The sequence below is a fragment of the Hemitrygon akajei genome, chromosome 8 (assembly GCF_048418815.1).
Source record: "Hemitrygon akajei chromosome 8, sHemAka1.3, whole genome shotgun sequence".
Classification (NCBI taxonomy): domain Eukaryota; kingdom Metazoa; phylum Chordata; class Chondrichthyes; order Myliobatiformes; family Dasyatidae; genus Hemitrygon; species Hemitrygon akajei.
Window position 1 is genome coordinate 64,349,675 of NC_133131.1, and position 18,887 is coordinate 64,368,561.

Consider the following 18,887-nt stretch of genomic DNA (forward strand, 5'->3'; position numbering starts at 1 on the left):
GGGCTAGTGAGTGCAAGAATAGCATGATCAGGCATATCATTTTGGGACTAAAAGACTGATGTAGGGGGCAGAACTTCAGATTCCTGGATCATTGGGGCCTCTTCTGGGGGAGGTACGACCTGTACAAAAAGTACAGGTAACACCAGAAACCAAAAGGGTCCAATATCCTAGCAGGCACATTTAATTCAGCTGTTCAGGAGGGTTTAAACTAAATTGGCTGGGGGATTTGAACCGGAGTGCTAGGGCTGAGGAAGAGGAAAACAGAAATAAATCAAAGATAGTGTGCAACAGAGATTATAGAAAGAACATGTAGGAGATAAGGCTTAATCAAAGGCAGTGGCATGAGTTACAGGGCAATAGAGTCATGGTGCAGCTAAAACAGAAAGCAACAAATACTGGACTGAGAGTGTTGTATTTGAATGCACACAGCATAAAGAATAAAATGGACAATTTTGAAATTCAGCTACAGATTGGCAAATACAACGTTGTGACCATCTCTGAATCTTGGCTAAAAGATGGCTACCATTGGGAGCTGGAGGTTCAAGGATATACAGTATATCAGAAAGATTGGTTAGTAGACAGAAGGGGTGGTGTAGCTTTGTGTATAAGAAATAATATTAAATCATTGGAAAGTAATGACATAGGATCGGAAGGTGTAGAGTCTCTATGAGTTGAGTTAAGAAATGGCAAGGGTAAAAGGACCTTAATAGGAGCTGTATATATGCCTCCAAACAGCAGCCGGGATAGAAGGAGATAGAGAAGGCATGTCAGAAAGGCAATGTCATGATAATTGTTGGGGATTTTAACATGAAAGTGGATTGGGAAAACCAGGCCAGTACTGGACCTCGAGAGAGGATTTTTAGAATGTCTGGAGGATGGGTTTTTAGAACAGCTTGTTGTTGAGCCCACTAGGGGATCGGCTGTGCTGGATTGGGTGTTGTGCAATGATCCAGAGGAGATAAGAGAGCTTAAGGTTAAGGAACCCTTCGGGTTCAGTGATCACAATATTACTAAGTTCACTTTGAAATTTGCGAAGGAGAAGCTGAATTCCAATGTGTCGGTATTTCAGTGGAATAAAGGAAATTACAATGGTATGAAAAGGGATCCAGCCAAAGTTGAATGGAAAGGGACAGCAGAGCAGCAATAACTGAGTTTCTGTGAAAAATGAGGGAAATGTAAGACAGATATTCCAAATAAGAAGAAATTTTTGAATGGAAGAAGGACACTACCGTGGCTGACAAGTGAAGTCAGAGCCAAAGTAAAAGCAAAATAGAGGGCATACAAGGAAGCCAAAGCTCATGGGAAGATAAAGGATTGGGATGCTTTTGCACAGGGAAACTAAGAAGGTTATTAGGAAAGAAAAGATTAATTATGAAAAGAAGCTGATGACTGATATCAAAGGAGAAAGTAAAAGCTTTTTAAAATATATAAAGGGTAAATGAGAGTTGAGGGTAGATATAGGACCAATAGAACATGATGCTGGTGATATTGTAATGAGAGACGCAGAGATCGCAGAGGAACTGAATATGAATTTTTCATCAGTTTTCACAGTGGAAAACATCTGCAGTATACTGGACATTCAAGGGTGTCAGGGAAGTGAAGTTTGTACAGTAAAAATTACAGCTGAGAATGTGCTCAGGAAGCTTAAAGATCTGAGGGTGGATATATCTCCTGGGTCTGATGGAATGCACCCTTGGGTTCTGAAGGAAATAGCTGGAGAGATTGCGGAGGCATTAACAATGATCTTTGAAGAATCAATAGATTCTGGCATTGTACTGGATGACTGGAAAATTGCTATTTAAGAGGGTGGGAGGCAGCAGAAAGGAAACTATGAACCTGTTAGCCTGACATCAGTGATTGGGATGTTGTTGGAATCAATTGTTAGGGATGAGATTACAGAATATCTGGAGGCACATGACAAGATAGGCCTAAACCATCATGGTTTCCTGAAAGGAAAATCCTGCCTGACTAACCTACTGCAATTTTTGGAGGAAATTACAAGCAGGATAGACAGAGGAGATGCAGTGGATGTGGTGTACTTGGATTTTCAGAAGGCCTTTGACAAGGTGCTGCACATGAGGCTGCTTAGCAAGGTAAGAGCCCATGGAATTACAGGGGAGTTATTAGTGGGTGGAGCATTGGGTGTTCAGCAGAAAACAGAGAGCAGGAATAAAGGGATCCTATTCTGGCTGGCTGCCGGTCACCAGTGGAGTTCCACTGGGGTCGGTGTTGGGACCACTGCTTTTTATGATGTATGTCAATGATTTGGACTATGAGATTAATAGACTTGTGGGTAAATTTGCCGATGATACAAAGACAATTGGAGGAGTGGGTAGTGTTGAGAGCCTGCAGAGAGACTTAGATAGTTTAGGGAATGGTCAAAGAGGTGGCAAATGAAATACAATATTGGAAAGTGTATGGTCATGCACTTCAGTGGAAGAAATAAACAGGCAGACTATCATTTAGATGGGGAGAGAGTCAAAATGCTAAGATACAAAGGGACTTGGGAGTCCTTGTGCAGGATACCCTAAATGTTAACCTCCAGGTTGATTCGGTTGTGAAGAAAGCAAGTTAGTATTTATTTCTATAGGCGTAGAATATAAGAGCAGGGATGTGATGTTGAGGCTCCTTAAGGCACTGGTGAGACCATACTTGGAGTACTGTATGCAGTTTTGGGCTCCTTATTTTAGAAAGGAAATACTGACAGTTGAGAGGGTTCAGAGAAGATTCGCGAGAATGATTCCAGGAATGAGAGGTTTACCATATGAGGAACGTCTGGCACCTCTTGGGCTGTATTCTCTGGAGTTCAGGAGAATGAGGGGGGATCTCATAGAAACAATCTGAATGAATGTTTAAAAGCTCTGAACAGATTAGATATGGCAAAGTTATTTCCCATGGTAGGGGAGTCTAGGACAAAAGGACTTCAGGATTGAAGGACGTCCATTTAGAACAGAGATGTGGAGAAATTACTTTAGTCAGAGGGTGGTAAATCTGTGGAATTTGTTGCCATGAGTGGCTGTGGAGGCCAAGTCATTGGGTGCATTTAAGGCAGAGATAGATAGGTTCTTGATTAGCCAGGGCATCAAGAGGTATGGGGTGAAAGCAGGGTAGTGGAAGAATTGGATCAGCCTATGATTGAATAGCAGAACAGACTCGATGGGCTGAATGGCCTACTTCTGCTCCTATATCTTGTGGTTTCAGCAGCTAGAAACAATTGATCCCCGTGGATGGTCCAGAGGGGCTGGGACAGCTGGAAATAGCTGATCCACCAGGACGATCCAGTGAGGCTAGGGCCACTGAAAAGGTTTATCCACCCAGACAATCCAACTTCTTTTTCTGGAATTGAAGCTCCAAATGGGCTCGGAATGGCTGTGTGGCAGTGAGGAGAAGTGAAAATGATCCGGAGAAATGAGGTCTGTTGCTGAGAGCTGATGGTGATCGGTTCTGCAAACCACAGTGGAATCAGCCTTGTCAGTACTGTACACTTGTTGTAGTGAGGAGGGTGCTAGTAGTTCAAAATCAGAAAGTTAAAACTTGAGTCAGATAAAGGAACAGGGTGGACCCAGTATGATTCTTTTGTCAAATATGTACTTCTTGTCTCGTGATGACATATTCAGTTCCTGCTCTACTTCCTCCTGAGACAGTCACAAGGCCATTGAGCTCACCAGACAAGCTTGAAGATGGGGACATCCTGGAACTGTGCTTTTGTATTTGCCGTCTATCTCGGTAAGGTCAGATTTCAATGTTTCATTTCTGGTTACAGAACATTTTGATGTGTGCAGGTTTTCAGTGCGTGAAAGCGCTATTTATCGTGGTCACATCCAGATCCGCTGATTCACACCCTTTCTCAGAACATACGCAATTCCAATTTTCACCTTCAGCCCTTGACTTCCTCAGCTTCTGTTGAACTGCCTTGATCTCGGTCTACCTCAACAAGTCTCTCTCTCTGTCTCTGTACCTCCGTCTATCCACACACTTTCACCCTCAATATCCTTTCTTCCTTTTGCTCATTTAGCTCTTTCATTTTTTTCTGGTCCTTCAACACGTCTATCAGTTTCTTCATGCAAGTCCGTCGGTCTCCCTCCCCCTCCCGTATACTTGTCTGAATGGTAAATAATGTTCCTCTTTCTGCTGCACGTATTGCTGTCCTCATGCTGTGACCATTGAACTATGTATTTCCAGTCTGGTCACCATTTGATGCCGTGCTTATCACATCCTGACATTTTCCATGGCTTTCATAGAAGTTTGGGGCACTCAGACCCACCAACTCTTAGACTCCAGCACCTGCTTCCCTGTCCATCCCTACAGTCTGGAGACTCGAGGGAGAAACTCTTCCCAGAGAGAGAGGCAGGGGATATCACATTTTTTTCAGGATACTTTAATTGGTCTATTTGGATTTCAGAGAGGCATAGTCTCATGGAACACTTCAGCCCAGAAACAGACCCTTCAGCCCATCAAGACCATGCTAACCTGTTATTCTGCCTAGTCCATTAAACCAAAACCCAGACAAACTCTCCATTCCCCTCCCATTCATGTACTTACCCAAATTTCTCTTAAATTTTGAAATTGAACACACATCCACCCCTTCCTCCGGCAGCTCGTTCCACACCCTCACCATCCTCTGAGTGAAGAAGCTCGTCCTGATTTTCAGCTTTCACTCTGAACCCATGAATTCTAGTTCCACCCACCCAACTCAGTTGAAAAAGTCTGCTTGCATTTACTCGATACTCCTCATAATTTTGTATACCCCTATCAAACCTCCCCTCATCGGAGAGCTTTTTCTGGCTGGCTGCTGGAGAGTAGTGGTGCTCTGCAGGGGTTTCTGTTTGCACCACTTCTTTTCATTGACTTGGATGATGGAATTGATGGATTTCTGGGCAAGTTTGAGGACAATACAAAGGTATGGGAGGGGCAGGTGGTGTTGAGGAAGCAGGGAAGGTTGCAGAAGGTCTTTGGCAGATTAGGTGAATAGGCAAAGAAGTGGCAGATGGAATACAGTGTCTACTTTTATTCCTTCCACCAAAGCGCATGACCATACACTTCCCAACACTATTCCATCTGCCAGACACCCTACAGAAAATAGAGTACAATTTATTCCTTCTACCAAAGAGCATGATCATACACTTCTTGACACTGTTTTCTAAACAGGGAGAAAATTCAAAAATCTTATTAACATCCATGGTTAAGATTTAATTTAAAGTTTTATAAAGAAAAGTATTGTGCAAGCGCACATTAATCCAAAAGAAACTAATTTGACCAGAAGTGACGACATATTTGAGAAAAAAAGTAACCTCATTAGAACCGCCCAGTCGAGAAAAAAAAACCTATTCTAATAGCCCCTCCCCCAAAGCCCGGAAAAAAGCGACCAATAGGATAGTTGCATGCTAAGGCTAATGACCCTTAACCCCATCCTCCATTATCCCACCAAAATTAGCCATAATAAAATTTCAAATACTGCAATGTTACGTCTGACAGCAATAAAATCGTAACCGGTGACGGCCATCTTAAGTTCATCTAAAGTGTATTAATCACGTATTCAGAAAAGAATAAGTCCAAGTAGATAATATTACAACTGAAGTTCTTTCTTTCAAAATAAACTTAAAAGTCATACAAAAAATAAGTGAATATATCAGAGTAGATAAATCCCCAGGACCTGACAGGCTATTCCCTCGGACCTTGAAGGAGACTAGTGTTGAAATTGCAGGGGCCCTGGCAGAAATACTTAAAATGTCAATATCCATGTGTCAGGTGCTAGAGGATTGGAGTTCCAGTGTTATTCCATTGCTCATGTAGTTCCATTGTTTAAAAAAAGGCTCAAAAAGTAAGCTGGGAAATTATAGTTTGACATCGGTAGTAGGTAAATTATTGGAAGGAATACTAAGAGATAAGTATTTGGACAGACAGGGACTTATTTGAAAAAGTCAGCATGGCTTTGTGCGTGGTAGGTGATGTTTAACCAATCTATTAGAGTTTTTCGAGGAAGTTACCAGGAAAGTGGATGAAGAGAAGGCAGTGGATGTTGTATACATGGACTTCAGTAAGACCTTTGACAAGGTCCCACATGGGAGGTTTGTTAGGAAGATTCAGTCACTAGGTATACATGGAGAGGTAATAAATTGGATTAGACATTGGTTCAATGGAAGAAGCCACAGAGTGGTAGTGGAGGATTGCTACTCTGAGTGGAGGCCTGTGACTAGTGGTGTGCCACAGGAATCAGTGCTGGGTCCATTGTTGTTTGTCATCTATATCAATGATCTGGATGATAACGTGGCAAATTGAATCAGCAAATTTGCTGATGTTACAAAGATTGGAGGTGTACTGGACAGTGAGGAAGGTTTTCAAAGCTTGCAGAAGGATTTGGACCAGTTGGAGGAATGGGCTGAAAAATGACAGATGGAGTTTAATACAGACAAGTGTGAGTTATTGCACTTCGGAAGGTCAAACCAAGGTAGAACATACAAGGTAAATGGTAGGGCACTGAGGAGTGCAGTAGAACAGAGGGATCTGGGAGTATAGATACATAATTCCCTAAAAGTGGCTTCACAAGTATCGGGTTGTAACAAAAGCTTTTGGTACATTGGCCTTTATAAATCAAAGTATTGAGTACAAGAGTTGGAATGTAATGGTGAGGTTGTATAAGACATTGGTGAGTAAATTTGGAGTATTGTGTGCAGTTTTGGTCACCTAATTACAGGAAGGATATTAATAAGGTTGAAAGAGTGCAGAGAAGGTTTACAAGGATGTTGCCAGAAATTAAGAAATTGAATTACAGAGAAAGGTTGAATAGGTTTAATGCTTAAACCTAGTTTAATGCTGAGTTTAATGCTGAGAAGTGTGAGGTTCTACATTTTGGCAGGAATAATCCAAATAGAACATACAGGGTAAATGGTAGGGCATTGAGGAATGCAGTGGAACAGAGAGATCTAGGAATAACAGTGCATAGTTCCCTGAAGGTGGAGTTTCATGTAGATAGGGTGGTGAAGAAGGCTTTTGGAACGCTGGCCTTTATAAATCAGAGCATTGAGTACAGAAGTTGGGATGTAATGTTAAAATTGTACAAGGCATTGGTAAGGCCAAATTTGGAATATTGTGTACAGTTCTGGTCACCGAATTATAGGAAAGATATCAATAAATTAGAGAGAGTGCAGAGACGATTTACTAGGATGTTACCTGGGTTTCAGCACTTAAGTTACAGAGAAAGGTTGAACAAGTTAGGTCTCTATTCATTGGAGCGTAGAAGGTTGAGGGGGAATTTGATCGAGGTAATTAAAATTTTGAGAGGGATAGATAGAGTTGACGTGAATAGGCTGTTTCCATTGAGAGTAGGGGAGATTCAAACGAGAGGACATGATTTGAGAGTTAGGGGGCAAAAGTTTAAGGGAAACACGAGGGGGTATTTCTTTACTCAGAGAGTGATAGCTGTGTGGAATGAGCTTCCTGTAGAAGTAGTAGAGGCCAGTTCAGTTGTGTCATTTAAGGTAAAATTGGATAGGTATATGGACAGGAAAGGAGTGGAGGGTTATGGGCTGAGTGCGGGTAGGTGGGACTAGGTGAGATTAAGAGTTCGGCACGGACTAGGAGGGCCGAGATGGCCTGTTTCCGTGCTGTGATTGTTATATATGGTTATATATATATGTTATATATATAGGTTAGGACTTTATTCCCTGGAGCGTAGGGTAATGAGGGGTGATTTGATAGAGGTGTATAAAATTATGATGGGTATAGATACAGTGAATGCAGGTAGGCTTTTTCCACTGAGGCCAGGGGAGAAAAAAAACCAGAGGCCATGGGTTAAGGGTGAAGGGGGAAAAGTTTATAGGGAACATGGGGGGGAGCTTCTTCACGCAGAGAGTTGTGGGAGTGTGGAATGAGCTGCCAGATGAAGTGGTGAATGCGGGCTCATGTTTGATATTTAAGAAAAACTTGGACAGGTATATGGATGAGAGGAGTTTGGAGGGATATGGCCCAGGTGCAGGTCAGTGGGACTAAGCAGAAAAATGGTTCGGCACAATCAAGAAGGGCCAAAAGGCCTGTTTCTGTGCTATAATGTTCTATGGTTCTATGGTTCTATATATATGTATATCTCAAACCTAAATCTATATTAATATTGAGACAAGCGAAAAGATAATTCAAACCAGGTCCTATACAGACCTCTATGATATAATACAGGTTTCCTTCAAAGCAACTATGAACATACACTAATCATTAACAAATAAAAAAGAAGAATTAAATCTGTCAAGTCCCATACGGACATCCAAAAAGCATAGTATAGACTTTTCTCAAGGCATCTACAAACATCTCAAAGATCAGAATTACCTATTCAGGTTACAGTCGGCTTAACTTTGAAGTTTTTAATAAACTCCCACCCTTCGTCAGGGGTATAGGTCCTCTGTGGCTGAGAGTCAGGGGGGAATATTATCAGCTGCGCAGGGTTGCGAAGCAATGGATGGCAATTTTTCTTATACAATTCACTCATCACTTCCCGGTATTTCCTTCTTTCGGCAAAAATCTCAGGAGGAAAAACTTCGACTATACAAATTTCAATTGAATTCAAGATTATTTTCTGCTTTCTTCTGGCCTCTCAAAGTATGGCTTCTTTGGTTGTATAATAATGCAAGCAAAGTACGATTGGCCAGGGGTGTAATTCAGATGAACGCCGAAATCTTGGAATTCTATGGACTCTGTCGAGTAATGGGGGCACTTCAAGAGTCTCACTAAAAAGTGATTACAGCATATCTGAGAAGAACTTTAACAGGTCACCAGTTTCAGTATTTTCAGGCAAACATAATATACACAAGTTTCTCCGACGTGCTCTGCTGTCTAAATCAATCATTTTTCTCTTCATTTTTGATAGTTCCAAGGTAATTTAATTAATTCTCTTTTCCATAGATGACATCTTCAATTCTTGTTTGTTGATAGTTTGCCTGAATTGTTCATGTTCCTCTCGATTCGATGGGTAGTCTGCTTGAGCATCTGAAATTGAAAGTCCAGATTCTTCAGAGATTCTTGGACATCTGAGTGGCATGAATCATCCTATTAAGCGTAAAAAGATTTTTAAGAAATTAAAAACAATATGGATATTATTTTTGCACAAGAAACTCATGTATGGAGACAGGATGAAGAATGGTTTTTCAAATTCTGGAAGGACCCTTCATGTCATTCGTTATCAACAAATAAAGTTAGAGGAGTATCTACTTTTGTTAACTCTAAAATCCCTTTTGTACATTTTGATACTATTACAGATTCGATTAGAAGATATTTAATTGTCACTGATGTATTATGTGGTCAAAAGGTAGCTTTGGTGTGTGTATATTCGCACCTAATTCAGACAGTCCTGAATTTTTAAAGTTTTTTTCTGAGCTACCGAATCTGAATGAATATAAGCTGATCATGGGCGGTGACTTTAATTGCTGTCTAAATCCGGCAATTGACAGTTCATCAACCAATCCGTCACTTCCTAATAAAGCAGCGGCCTGTATTAATTCTTTTCTACTAGAATAAGGCCTGGTTGATATTTGGAGATATAAACACCCCAATTACAAAGATTTTTCTTCTTTTTCACACGTTCATCATAAATACTCAAGAATTGATTACTATTTTCTAGATACACGCTTGTTACACTCTGTTGCCGGGTGTACGTATGATGTCATTGCGTTGTCACGCCTGTAAAATTAACTCTGATGCTCGCTGATAGTCTTTTGAAAATGTCACAGTGGAGATTGAATCCCGTATTGTTGCAGGATCCAGCTTTTGTTAGTTTTATTAAGGAGCAAATTTCTATATTTTTTGAACATGATACAACTGAAGGAATGTCAAATTTGGTTATATGGGATATGATGAAATCCTTTCTTAGGGGACAGATAATGTCATATTCAGCAGCTTTAAGAAAGAAAACTAAAGCGGAACTGTTAGTGCTTACTAATAAAATTAGAGAGATAGAGCGTATTCAGTAAACCTATTGAAGATCTATATAAGGAAAGGATTGAACTTCAAACACAATATGATTTACTTCTGACTTTTTACATCGAACAGCAAATTTTTAAATCTAAAATTTTATTTTATATACATGTAAGTAAATCAGGTAAACACTTAGCTGTCAGTTAAAGGCAAACATGGTTAGAAGACAGATTTTGAAAATATGCAGAGCAGATAGAACTGAAACTGACCCTTATGAAATTAATAAGATATTTATGAATTTCTATTCCAATCTTTATAAATCTGAATTCTCTGACAATACTTTTATTATGAACAGATTTTTGCAAAAATTAAATATACATAAAATTTTGACTCAAGATATTAATATACTAGATGCACCTATTAAACAAAAAAAATAGCTAAAGCTATATCCTCTATGCAACAAGGGAAAGCTCTGGGACCAGATGGATATACAGTGGAATTTTATAAGACCTTCAATGAAATGCTTATACCACATCTTTGTCAAACTTTCACTGATTCTATATCCTCTGGGAATCTTCTGAAAACTTTTTATGAGGCATTAATTTCATTGATTCCTAAAAAAGCAAAAGATTTATCTGAATGTGCATCCTATAGACCTATCTCCTTACTGAATGTGGATTTTAAAATTCTCTCTAAGATTTTAGCCAATAGACTTGAGAATGTTTTGCTTACTGTTATCTCAAATGATCAAACTGGATTTATTAAAAATAGGTATTCACATTTTAATTTTTGAAGATTGTTAAATATTATTTATTTCCCCTCAGTTAAAGAATCTGAATGTATTTTATCTCTAGATGCAGAGAAAGCTTTTGACAGGGTGGAATGGTCTTATTTGTTTCAGGTTTTGAAGAGGTTTAATTTCAGTCCGGAATTTATTTCCTGGATCAAACTGATTTATCAAGCCCCAGTGGCTGCAGTTATAACTAATAATCAAAAATTTCCTTATTTTAGATTATATAGAGGAACCCGTCAGGGTTGTCCTCTCAGTTCTTTATTATTTAATTTGGTTTTAGAACCACTTGCTTTGCTCTTAGGGATTCTAATTCTGTTCAGGGTATTAAGAGAGGGGATAAACTACATCAGGTTTCATTATACGCAGATGATTTATTAGTTTACATTTCAAACCCTAGGAAATCTATTCCCTTTATGTTATCCATATTTACTGAATTTAGTATTTTCTCTGGATATAAACTAAACTTACATAAAAGTGAATTATTTCCCATTAATAATTACTCTGATTATTATGATCAAATACACTTTAATGTTGCTAAAAATTATTTTATTTATCTTGGTATTAAAATTACTAAAAATTTTAAAAGACTTATATAATTTCCTTCCTCTAATTGACTATACACAACAAATGTTTTCCAAATGGTCACCTATGACGATGTCATTAAGTTGTCGAATAAATGCTATAAAAATGGTAATCTTACCAAAATTTTTATATGCATTTCATGCGGTTCCATAATTTGTCCCAATAATGTTTTTTGACAGAATAGATTCCATGATTCTGTCATACATTTGGAATAATAAAAGCTCTAGAGTGAATAAATCTTTATTGCAAAAATCAAAAAGAAAATGGAGGACTGGTGTTACCAAACTTTAGATTTTATCATTGGGCAATTAATATTCGTTATATCACATTTTGGGTTCTCGGTATAGATAATCAGGACTGTCCTTCATGGTTACACTTGGAGGAGAGCTCGGTAAGGGGGTTTTCTTTGGCTTCTTTACTGGGAGCTCCTCTTCCTTTGTTGTTCTCTAGGATGGGTAGACAAGGTCTTAGTCCCATTGTTAAATACACATTAAAAATTTGGTTTCAGTTTCGCAGATTTTTTGAATTAAATAACTTTGTTCTCTCTAGTAATATCCATTTTAACTTTTCCTTTAAACCATCAATTTTGGATAAGGCTTTTTTAATATGGAAAACTAAGGGAATAAAAACTTTTTTAGATTTGTTTTTAGAGGACTGTTTAATGTCTTTTTCGCAGCTGGTCGATAAATGTGATATATCTAATGCACATTTTTTTAAGATATTTACAAGTTAGGAATTTTTTATGTGATTTCAATAGACAATAGACAATAGGTGCAGGAGTAGGCCATTCGGCCCTTCTAGCCAGCACCACCATTCACTGTGATCATGGCTGATCATACACAATCAGTACCCCGCTCCTGCCCTCTCCCCATATCCCTTGACCCCGCAATCTATAAGAGCTCTATCTAACTCTCTCTTGAATGCATCCAGAGACTTGGCCTCCACTGCCTTCTGGGGCAGAGCATTCCACATATCCACCACTCTCTGGGTGAAAAAGGTGAAACTCTGGGTGAAACTGTGGCCTCTACTTCTGGACTCACCCATCAGCGGGAACATGCTTCCTGCCTCCAGCGTGTCCAATCCCTTAATAATCTTATATGTCTCAATCAGATCCCCTCTCATCCTTCTAAATTCCAGTGTATACAAGCCCAGTCGCTCCAATCTTTCAACATATGACAGTCCCGCCATTCCGGGAATTAACCTTGTGAACCTACGCTGCACTCCCTCAATAGCAAGAATGTTCTTCCTCAAATTTGGAGACCAAAACTGCACACAATATTCTAGGTGGGGTCTCACCAGGGTCCTGTACAGCTGCAGAAGGACCTCTTTACTCCTATACTCAATTCCTCTTGTTATAAAGGCCAGCATGCCATTAGCTTTCTTTACTGCCTGCTGTACCTAGATAGATAGATAGATAGATAGATACTTTATTCATCCCCATGGGGAAATTCAACTTTTTTTTCCAATGTCCCATACACTTGTTGTAGCAAAACTAATTACATACAATACTTAACTCAGTAAAAAATATGATAAGCATCTAAATCACTATCTCAAAAAGCATTAATAATAGCTTTTAAAAAGTTCTTAAGTCCTGGCGGTAGAATTGTAAAGCCTAATGGCATTGGGGAGTATTGACCTCTTCATCCTGTCTGAGGAGCATTGCATTGATAGTAACCTGTCGCTGAAACTGCTTCTCTGTCTCTGGATGGTGCTATGTAGAGGATGTTCAGAGTTATCCATAATTGACCGTAGCCTACTCAGCGCCCTTCGCTCAGCTACCGATGTTAAACACTCCAGTACTTTGCCCACGACAGAGCCCGCCTTCCTTACCAGCTTATTAAGACGTGAGGCGTCCCTCTTCTTAATGCTTCCTCCCCAACACGCCACCACAAAGAAGAGGGCGCTCTCCACAACTGACCTATAGAACATCTTCAGCATCTCACTACAGACATTGAATGACGCCAACCTTCTTAGGAAGTACAGTCGACTCTGTGCCTTCCTGCACAAGGCATCTGTGTTGGCAGTCCAGTCTAGCTTCTCGTCTAACTGTACTCCCAGATACTTGTAGGTCTTAACCTGCTCCACACATTCTCCATTAATGATCACTGGCTCCATATGAGGCCTAGATCTCCTAAAGTCCACCACCATCTCCTTGGTCCTGGTGATATTGAGACGCATTGACTGATGTACAAGAACACCTAGATCTCATTGTGCTTCCCCTTTTCCTAACTTGACTCGATTTAGATAGTAATCTGCCTTCCTGTTCTTGCCACCAAAGTGGATAACCTCACATTTATCCACATTAAACTGCATCTGCCATACATTTGCCCACTTATCCAACCTGTCCAAGTCACCCTGCATTCCCATAACATCTTCCTGACATTTCACACTGCCACCCAGCTTTGTGTCATCAGCAAATTTGTTAATATTACTTTTAATCCCTTCATCTAAATCATTAATGTATATTGTAAACAGCTGTGGTCCCAGCACCAAACCTTGCGGTACCCCACTGGTCACAGCCTGCCATTCCGAAAGGGACCTGTTAATCGCTACTCTTTGTTTCCTATCAGCCAGCCAATTTTCAATCCATGTCAGTACTCTGCCCCCAATGCCATGTGCCCTAATTTTGCCCACTAATCTCCTATGTGGGACTTTATCAAAAACTTTCTGTAAGTCCAGGTACACTACATCCACTGGCTCTCCCTTGTCCATTTCTTACCAAATTATCTATTTATTCATTTACCAAATATGATACATGCTATTTTTCAGCTTAAACCATTTCAAAACGGATTGGTAGCCATTATATATAAACAGTTAATGAATTCACATATGATGCCTAATGATAAGATTAAACGTGTTTGGGAAATGGAACTTCAGCATTCACTTTCAGATGATCAATGGAATAAAATTTATTATTTAGTTAATAATTCATCTATCTGTGCATGTCACTCCCTAATTCAGTTCAAGATAGCGCACAGGGCCCATATGTCAAAAAATAAACTAGTGCATATTTTTTCTAATATAAATCCCACCTGTGATAGATGTAACACTGAGGTGTCTACCCTAACTCATATGTTTTGGTCCTGTACAAAGTTAAATAATTTTTGGAGAGATGTTTTTAGAACATTATCAAAAGTCATAGGTGTGGACTTGCAACCTAATTCACTTATGGCAATCTTTGGGATTATTCCAAAGGAAGCAGGAAGTGTTCCTTCTTCTGCTCAACAGTTGACAGCCTTTTCAACTTTATTGGCCAGGAGAGCTATTTTGTTAAACTGGAAAGATTCTAATCCACCTACCGTTTTTTTAGCTCTCCTCCATTACGTCTTGTTTAAGCTTGGAGAAAATTGAAGTCGGACGTTCGATACATCTTTTAAATTCGTGCAAACCTGGTGACCTTTTATTCAATATTTTCATATGATCTATATTTTTTCTCTATCTTTTTTTAGGTAATTTTTTTTCTCTCTCTCTCTCTGCAAAGTTTCAGATTTGATCAGAAGGATATTTTCTTTTTTCTTTAGTAATTTTATCCTCAAATGGACTGCCCAGTCCTCTTTTTATTTTGTTTTAGGTCAGTTTAGTGGTTTTTTACCTCTTAATTATAAAAAAAATTCCAGTCTTTTTTTTGTATGAATTGCCAAGAGGAGTTGTGGTTCTTTGTTTATATATAATAGCCCAATATTATATTTACATGACTTTGACAGTATACATCCCTTTCATTGTTTTGTACGTTTATTGCATTATGTATTTGATATAACTTCTCCTCCGATTAAATTAATAAAAAAGATTGAAAATGAAATGAAAATTCAAGAATCTGAGGTGCAAAGGGACTTTGGAGTTCCTATGTAAGGAAGGCAAATACAATGTTAGCATTCATTTCAACAGGACATGAAGATAACAGCAAGCATGTAATGCTGAGGGTTTATGAAGCGTTGCTCAGACTGGAGTGTTGTGAGCAGTTTTGAACCCCTTATCTAGGAAAACACATTCTGGCACTGGAGAGAGTCAGAAGCAGGTTTAACATCACCGGCATATGTCATGAAATTTGTTGACTTTGCAGTAGCAGTACAATACAATAAGTAATAATAGAGAAAAAATGTGAATTACAGCACATATATATTAAAGAATTAAATTAATTATGTAGTGCAAAGATAGAAATAAAATAGTATTGAGATAGTGTTCATGGATTCAAAGTTCATTCAGAAATCTGATGGCAGAGAGGAAGAAATGACTTGAATTATTGAATTTGTGCCTTCAGGCTCCCATACCTCCTTTCTGATGGTAACAATGAGAAGTCCTGGGTGATGGGGTCCTGAATGATGGATGCCACCTTTTTGAGGCACTGGTCCTTGTAGATATCCTGGATATTATGGAGCCTAGTGCGCATGATGGATCTGACAAAGTTGACAACTCTCTGCAGTTTACTTCGATCCTGTACAGTAGCCACCCCCTCATACCAGACAGTGGTGCAGCCAGTTAGAATGCTCTTGGTAGGAATTTTCGAGTGTTTTTGTTGACATATCAAATCTACCCAAAGTCTTAATGAAACGCAGTCGCTGTCTTGTTTTCTTTGCAGTTTCATCAATATGTTGGACGCAGAGTAGATCACAAAAATGATTCTGGGAATAAAAGGGTTAACATATGAGGAGCGATTGATGTCTCTGTGCCTGTACTCTCTGGAGTTTAGGATAATGAGGGGGGATCTCCTTGAAATCTGGTAAGGCCTAGATAGATTGGACGTGGAAAGGATGTTTCCTGTAGTTTGGAAGTCTAGGACCAGAGAGCACAGCCTCTGCATAGAGGGACATCCTTTTGGAACAGAACTGAGGAGGAAGTTCGTTAGTCAGAGGGTGGTGAATCTGTGGAATTCACTGGCACAGACGGCTGTGGAGGCCAAGTCATTGATTATATTTAAAGTGGAGGTCGGTAGGTTCTTGATGAGTCAGGGCATCAAAGGCTATGGGGAGAAGGAAGGAAAATAGGGTTGAGAGGGAAAGTAAATCAGCCATGATGGAATGACAGTGCAGACTCGATGGGCTGAATGGCCTACTTCTGCTGCAATGTGGTGTTATGGTCTTAGACAGAAGCAAGCATGCCTCACCTCTACTCCAGCCTTTCTTTTTGTGTATTTAGTTTGTTCCCAAAGTAACCTTATTATAAAAGGAGACAAAATAAAGCTTTAATTAAGATGACAGAGTGCCAGACTTTGTGGAAAATGTCCCAGTAAAAGGCATGCTAACCCCCTCAAAGGTGTGTGTTATCTCATAGGACAGTGCACTGATGGAAAATATAAATTGCTTCACCCGGGACGATGCTCTGCATGTTTTGAAGATGGAGTCACTACCTACGTTTACTCACACACCTGACCACTCTCCTCTTGCCCAGCAAAATCCATCAGATTCACCCTGATCTCATCAGCAAAAAGCAGGGAGTGAACTCAAAGAGACCAACAGGTTACACAGTACAGATGCCTCAGGAGCTCAGCCCTGGTGGAGAGGTCCAGTCCATCACCCTAACGGGGGGCAACATTTGCCTTCGGTTCCTGAAGCTTGGCCAGGCTTGGTATGGAAACACCGATACCCAGGGACAGAAAAGTCTACAAGAAAGTGGTGGACACAGCCCAGATCATCACAGGCAAAGCTCTTCCCATCACTGAGCGCAACTACATGGAGGGAAGGGCTGCCACAGGAGGAAACATCCATCATCAATGACCCCACCATAGAAGCCATGCTCTCTTCTCACTGCTACTGTCGGGAAGGTGATACAGGAGCCTCAGGCCCCACCTCGCCAGGTTCAGGAATAGTTATTACCCAACCTTCAGAGTACTGAACTTCACTTAAGGCCGGGTTAATGGTGGTTCGTAAGGCAGGATATACGACTAAATACTTTATTAAATAGCATTTTTTCTGTGGTGAACTATCACCACAAACCATGAAGAGGTGAGAGAAGGTGAGGTTGACTCGGGGGTTGAGCTGTGCAGGTACGGTGCAAAGTCAGAGTGTGGTATGTTCGATTAGATGTGAGATTGAGGCATGATCAAGATGGAGATGGAGTTGGAGTGAGCGTGTCAGAGAGGAGTTGGTGCAGAGGAGTTTCGGAGCCTGTCCACCTAGACTGTGAGAGAGACTGGACTGTTCTAAGCACTGAAAAATTTGGAGAGGTGGAGAACAGCCACAGGCTTGGCAGCGGCTACAGGCCCAGGCCCTAGTGTGGGGCACCATCCAGCGTTGACAATTTAAACACTGACACAGATAGACTGAAAACAGAATACAGGGAGTTAGGAAGGAAGTTGAGAAGCAGGACCTCAAAGGTAGTCATCTTGGGATTACTGCATGTGCCACACGACAGTGAGGATAGGAATAGAGTGACGTGGAGGGTAAATGCATGGCTGAAGGATTGGAGCAGGGGGCAGATTTCTGGATCATTGGGACCACTTTTGGGGCAGGTGTGACCTGTGTAAAAAGGATGGGTTGCACTTTAATCCCAGGGGGACCAATATCCTGGCGGGGAGGTTTGCTAAGGCTTTTGGGAGAGTTTAAGCAAGAACTGCTGGGGGTGTGGGAACTGAACTGAAGTGACAGAGGAAGAAGTGGTTGGCTCACAAATAGAGAAAGCTTGGAGACAGTGTGAGAGGGAAGGCAGGCAGGTGATAGAGAAGGGACATGCTCAAACCAATGGTATGAGATGTGTCTACTATAATGCGAGGAGTATCATGAACAAAGCAGATGAGCTTAGAGCGAGGATCAGTACTTGGAGCTATGATGTTGTGGCCATTATAGAGACATGGATGGCTCAGGGGCAGGAATGGCTACTTCAAGTGCTGGGTATTAGATGTTTCAGAAAGGAGAGGAATGGAAGCAAAAGATGTGGGCGGGGGGGGGTGGCACTGTTGATCAGAGATAGTGTAACGGCTGCAGAAAAGGAGGAAGTCATGGAGGGATTGTCTACGGAGTCTCTGTGGGTGGAAGTTAGAAACAGCAAGGGGTCAATAACTCTACGGGGTGTTTTTTTATAGACCACCCAATAGTAACAGGGACATCGAGGAGCAGATAGGGAGACAGATTCCAGAAAGGTGTAATAATAGCAGGATTGTCATGGTGGGAGATTTTAATTTCCCAAATATTGATTAGCATGTCCCTAGAGCAAGGGGTTTAGATGGGGTGGAGTTTGTTCAGGAAGGTTTCTTGACACAATATGTAGATAAGTCTACAAGAGGAGAGGCTGTACTTGATCTGGTATTGGGAAATAAACCTGGTCAGGAGTCAGATCTCTCAGTGGGAGAGCATTTTGATCATAGACAGTGATCATAATTCTATCTCCTTTACAACAGCATTGGAGTTAGGAACAGACAAGTAGGAAAGCGTTTAATTGGAGCAAGGGGAAACATGAGGCTATCAAGCACGAATTAGGAAGCTGAAATTGGGAACAGATGTTCTCAAGGAAATGTATGGAAGAAATGTGGCAAATATTCAAGGGGTATTTCGGTGGAGTTCTGCATAGGTATGTTCCAATGAGACAGGGAAAGGATGGTAGGGTACAGGAGCCGCGATGTACAAAGGCTGTTGTAAATCTAGTCAAGAAGAAAAGAAAAGTTTACAAAAGGTTCAAAAGACTA

General features: G+C 40.4%; 1 protein-coding gene across 1 annotated transcript in view; it reads left to right on the forward strand.

The window, feature by feature from the left end:
- The first annotated feature begins 3,628 nt into the window (after nucleotides 1-3,628).
- Nucleotides 3,629-18,887, forward strand: part of LOC140731939 (SLAM family member 5-like) — a 460,463-nt gene continuing 445,204 nt past the window's right edge. Inside the window, exon 1 of the mRNA XM_073053941.1 lies at nucleotides 3,629-3,726. Coding sequence (XP_072910042.1) covers nucleotides 3,681-3,726 — 46 coding nt within the window. The 5' untranslated portion in view covers nucleotides 3,629-3,680. The remainder of the gene's footprint in view (nucleotides 3,727-18,887) is intronic.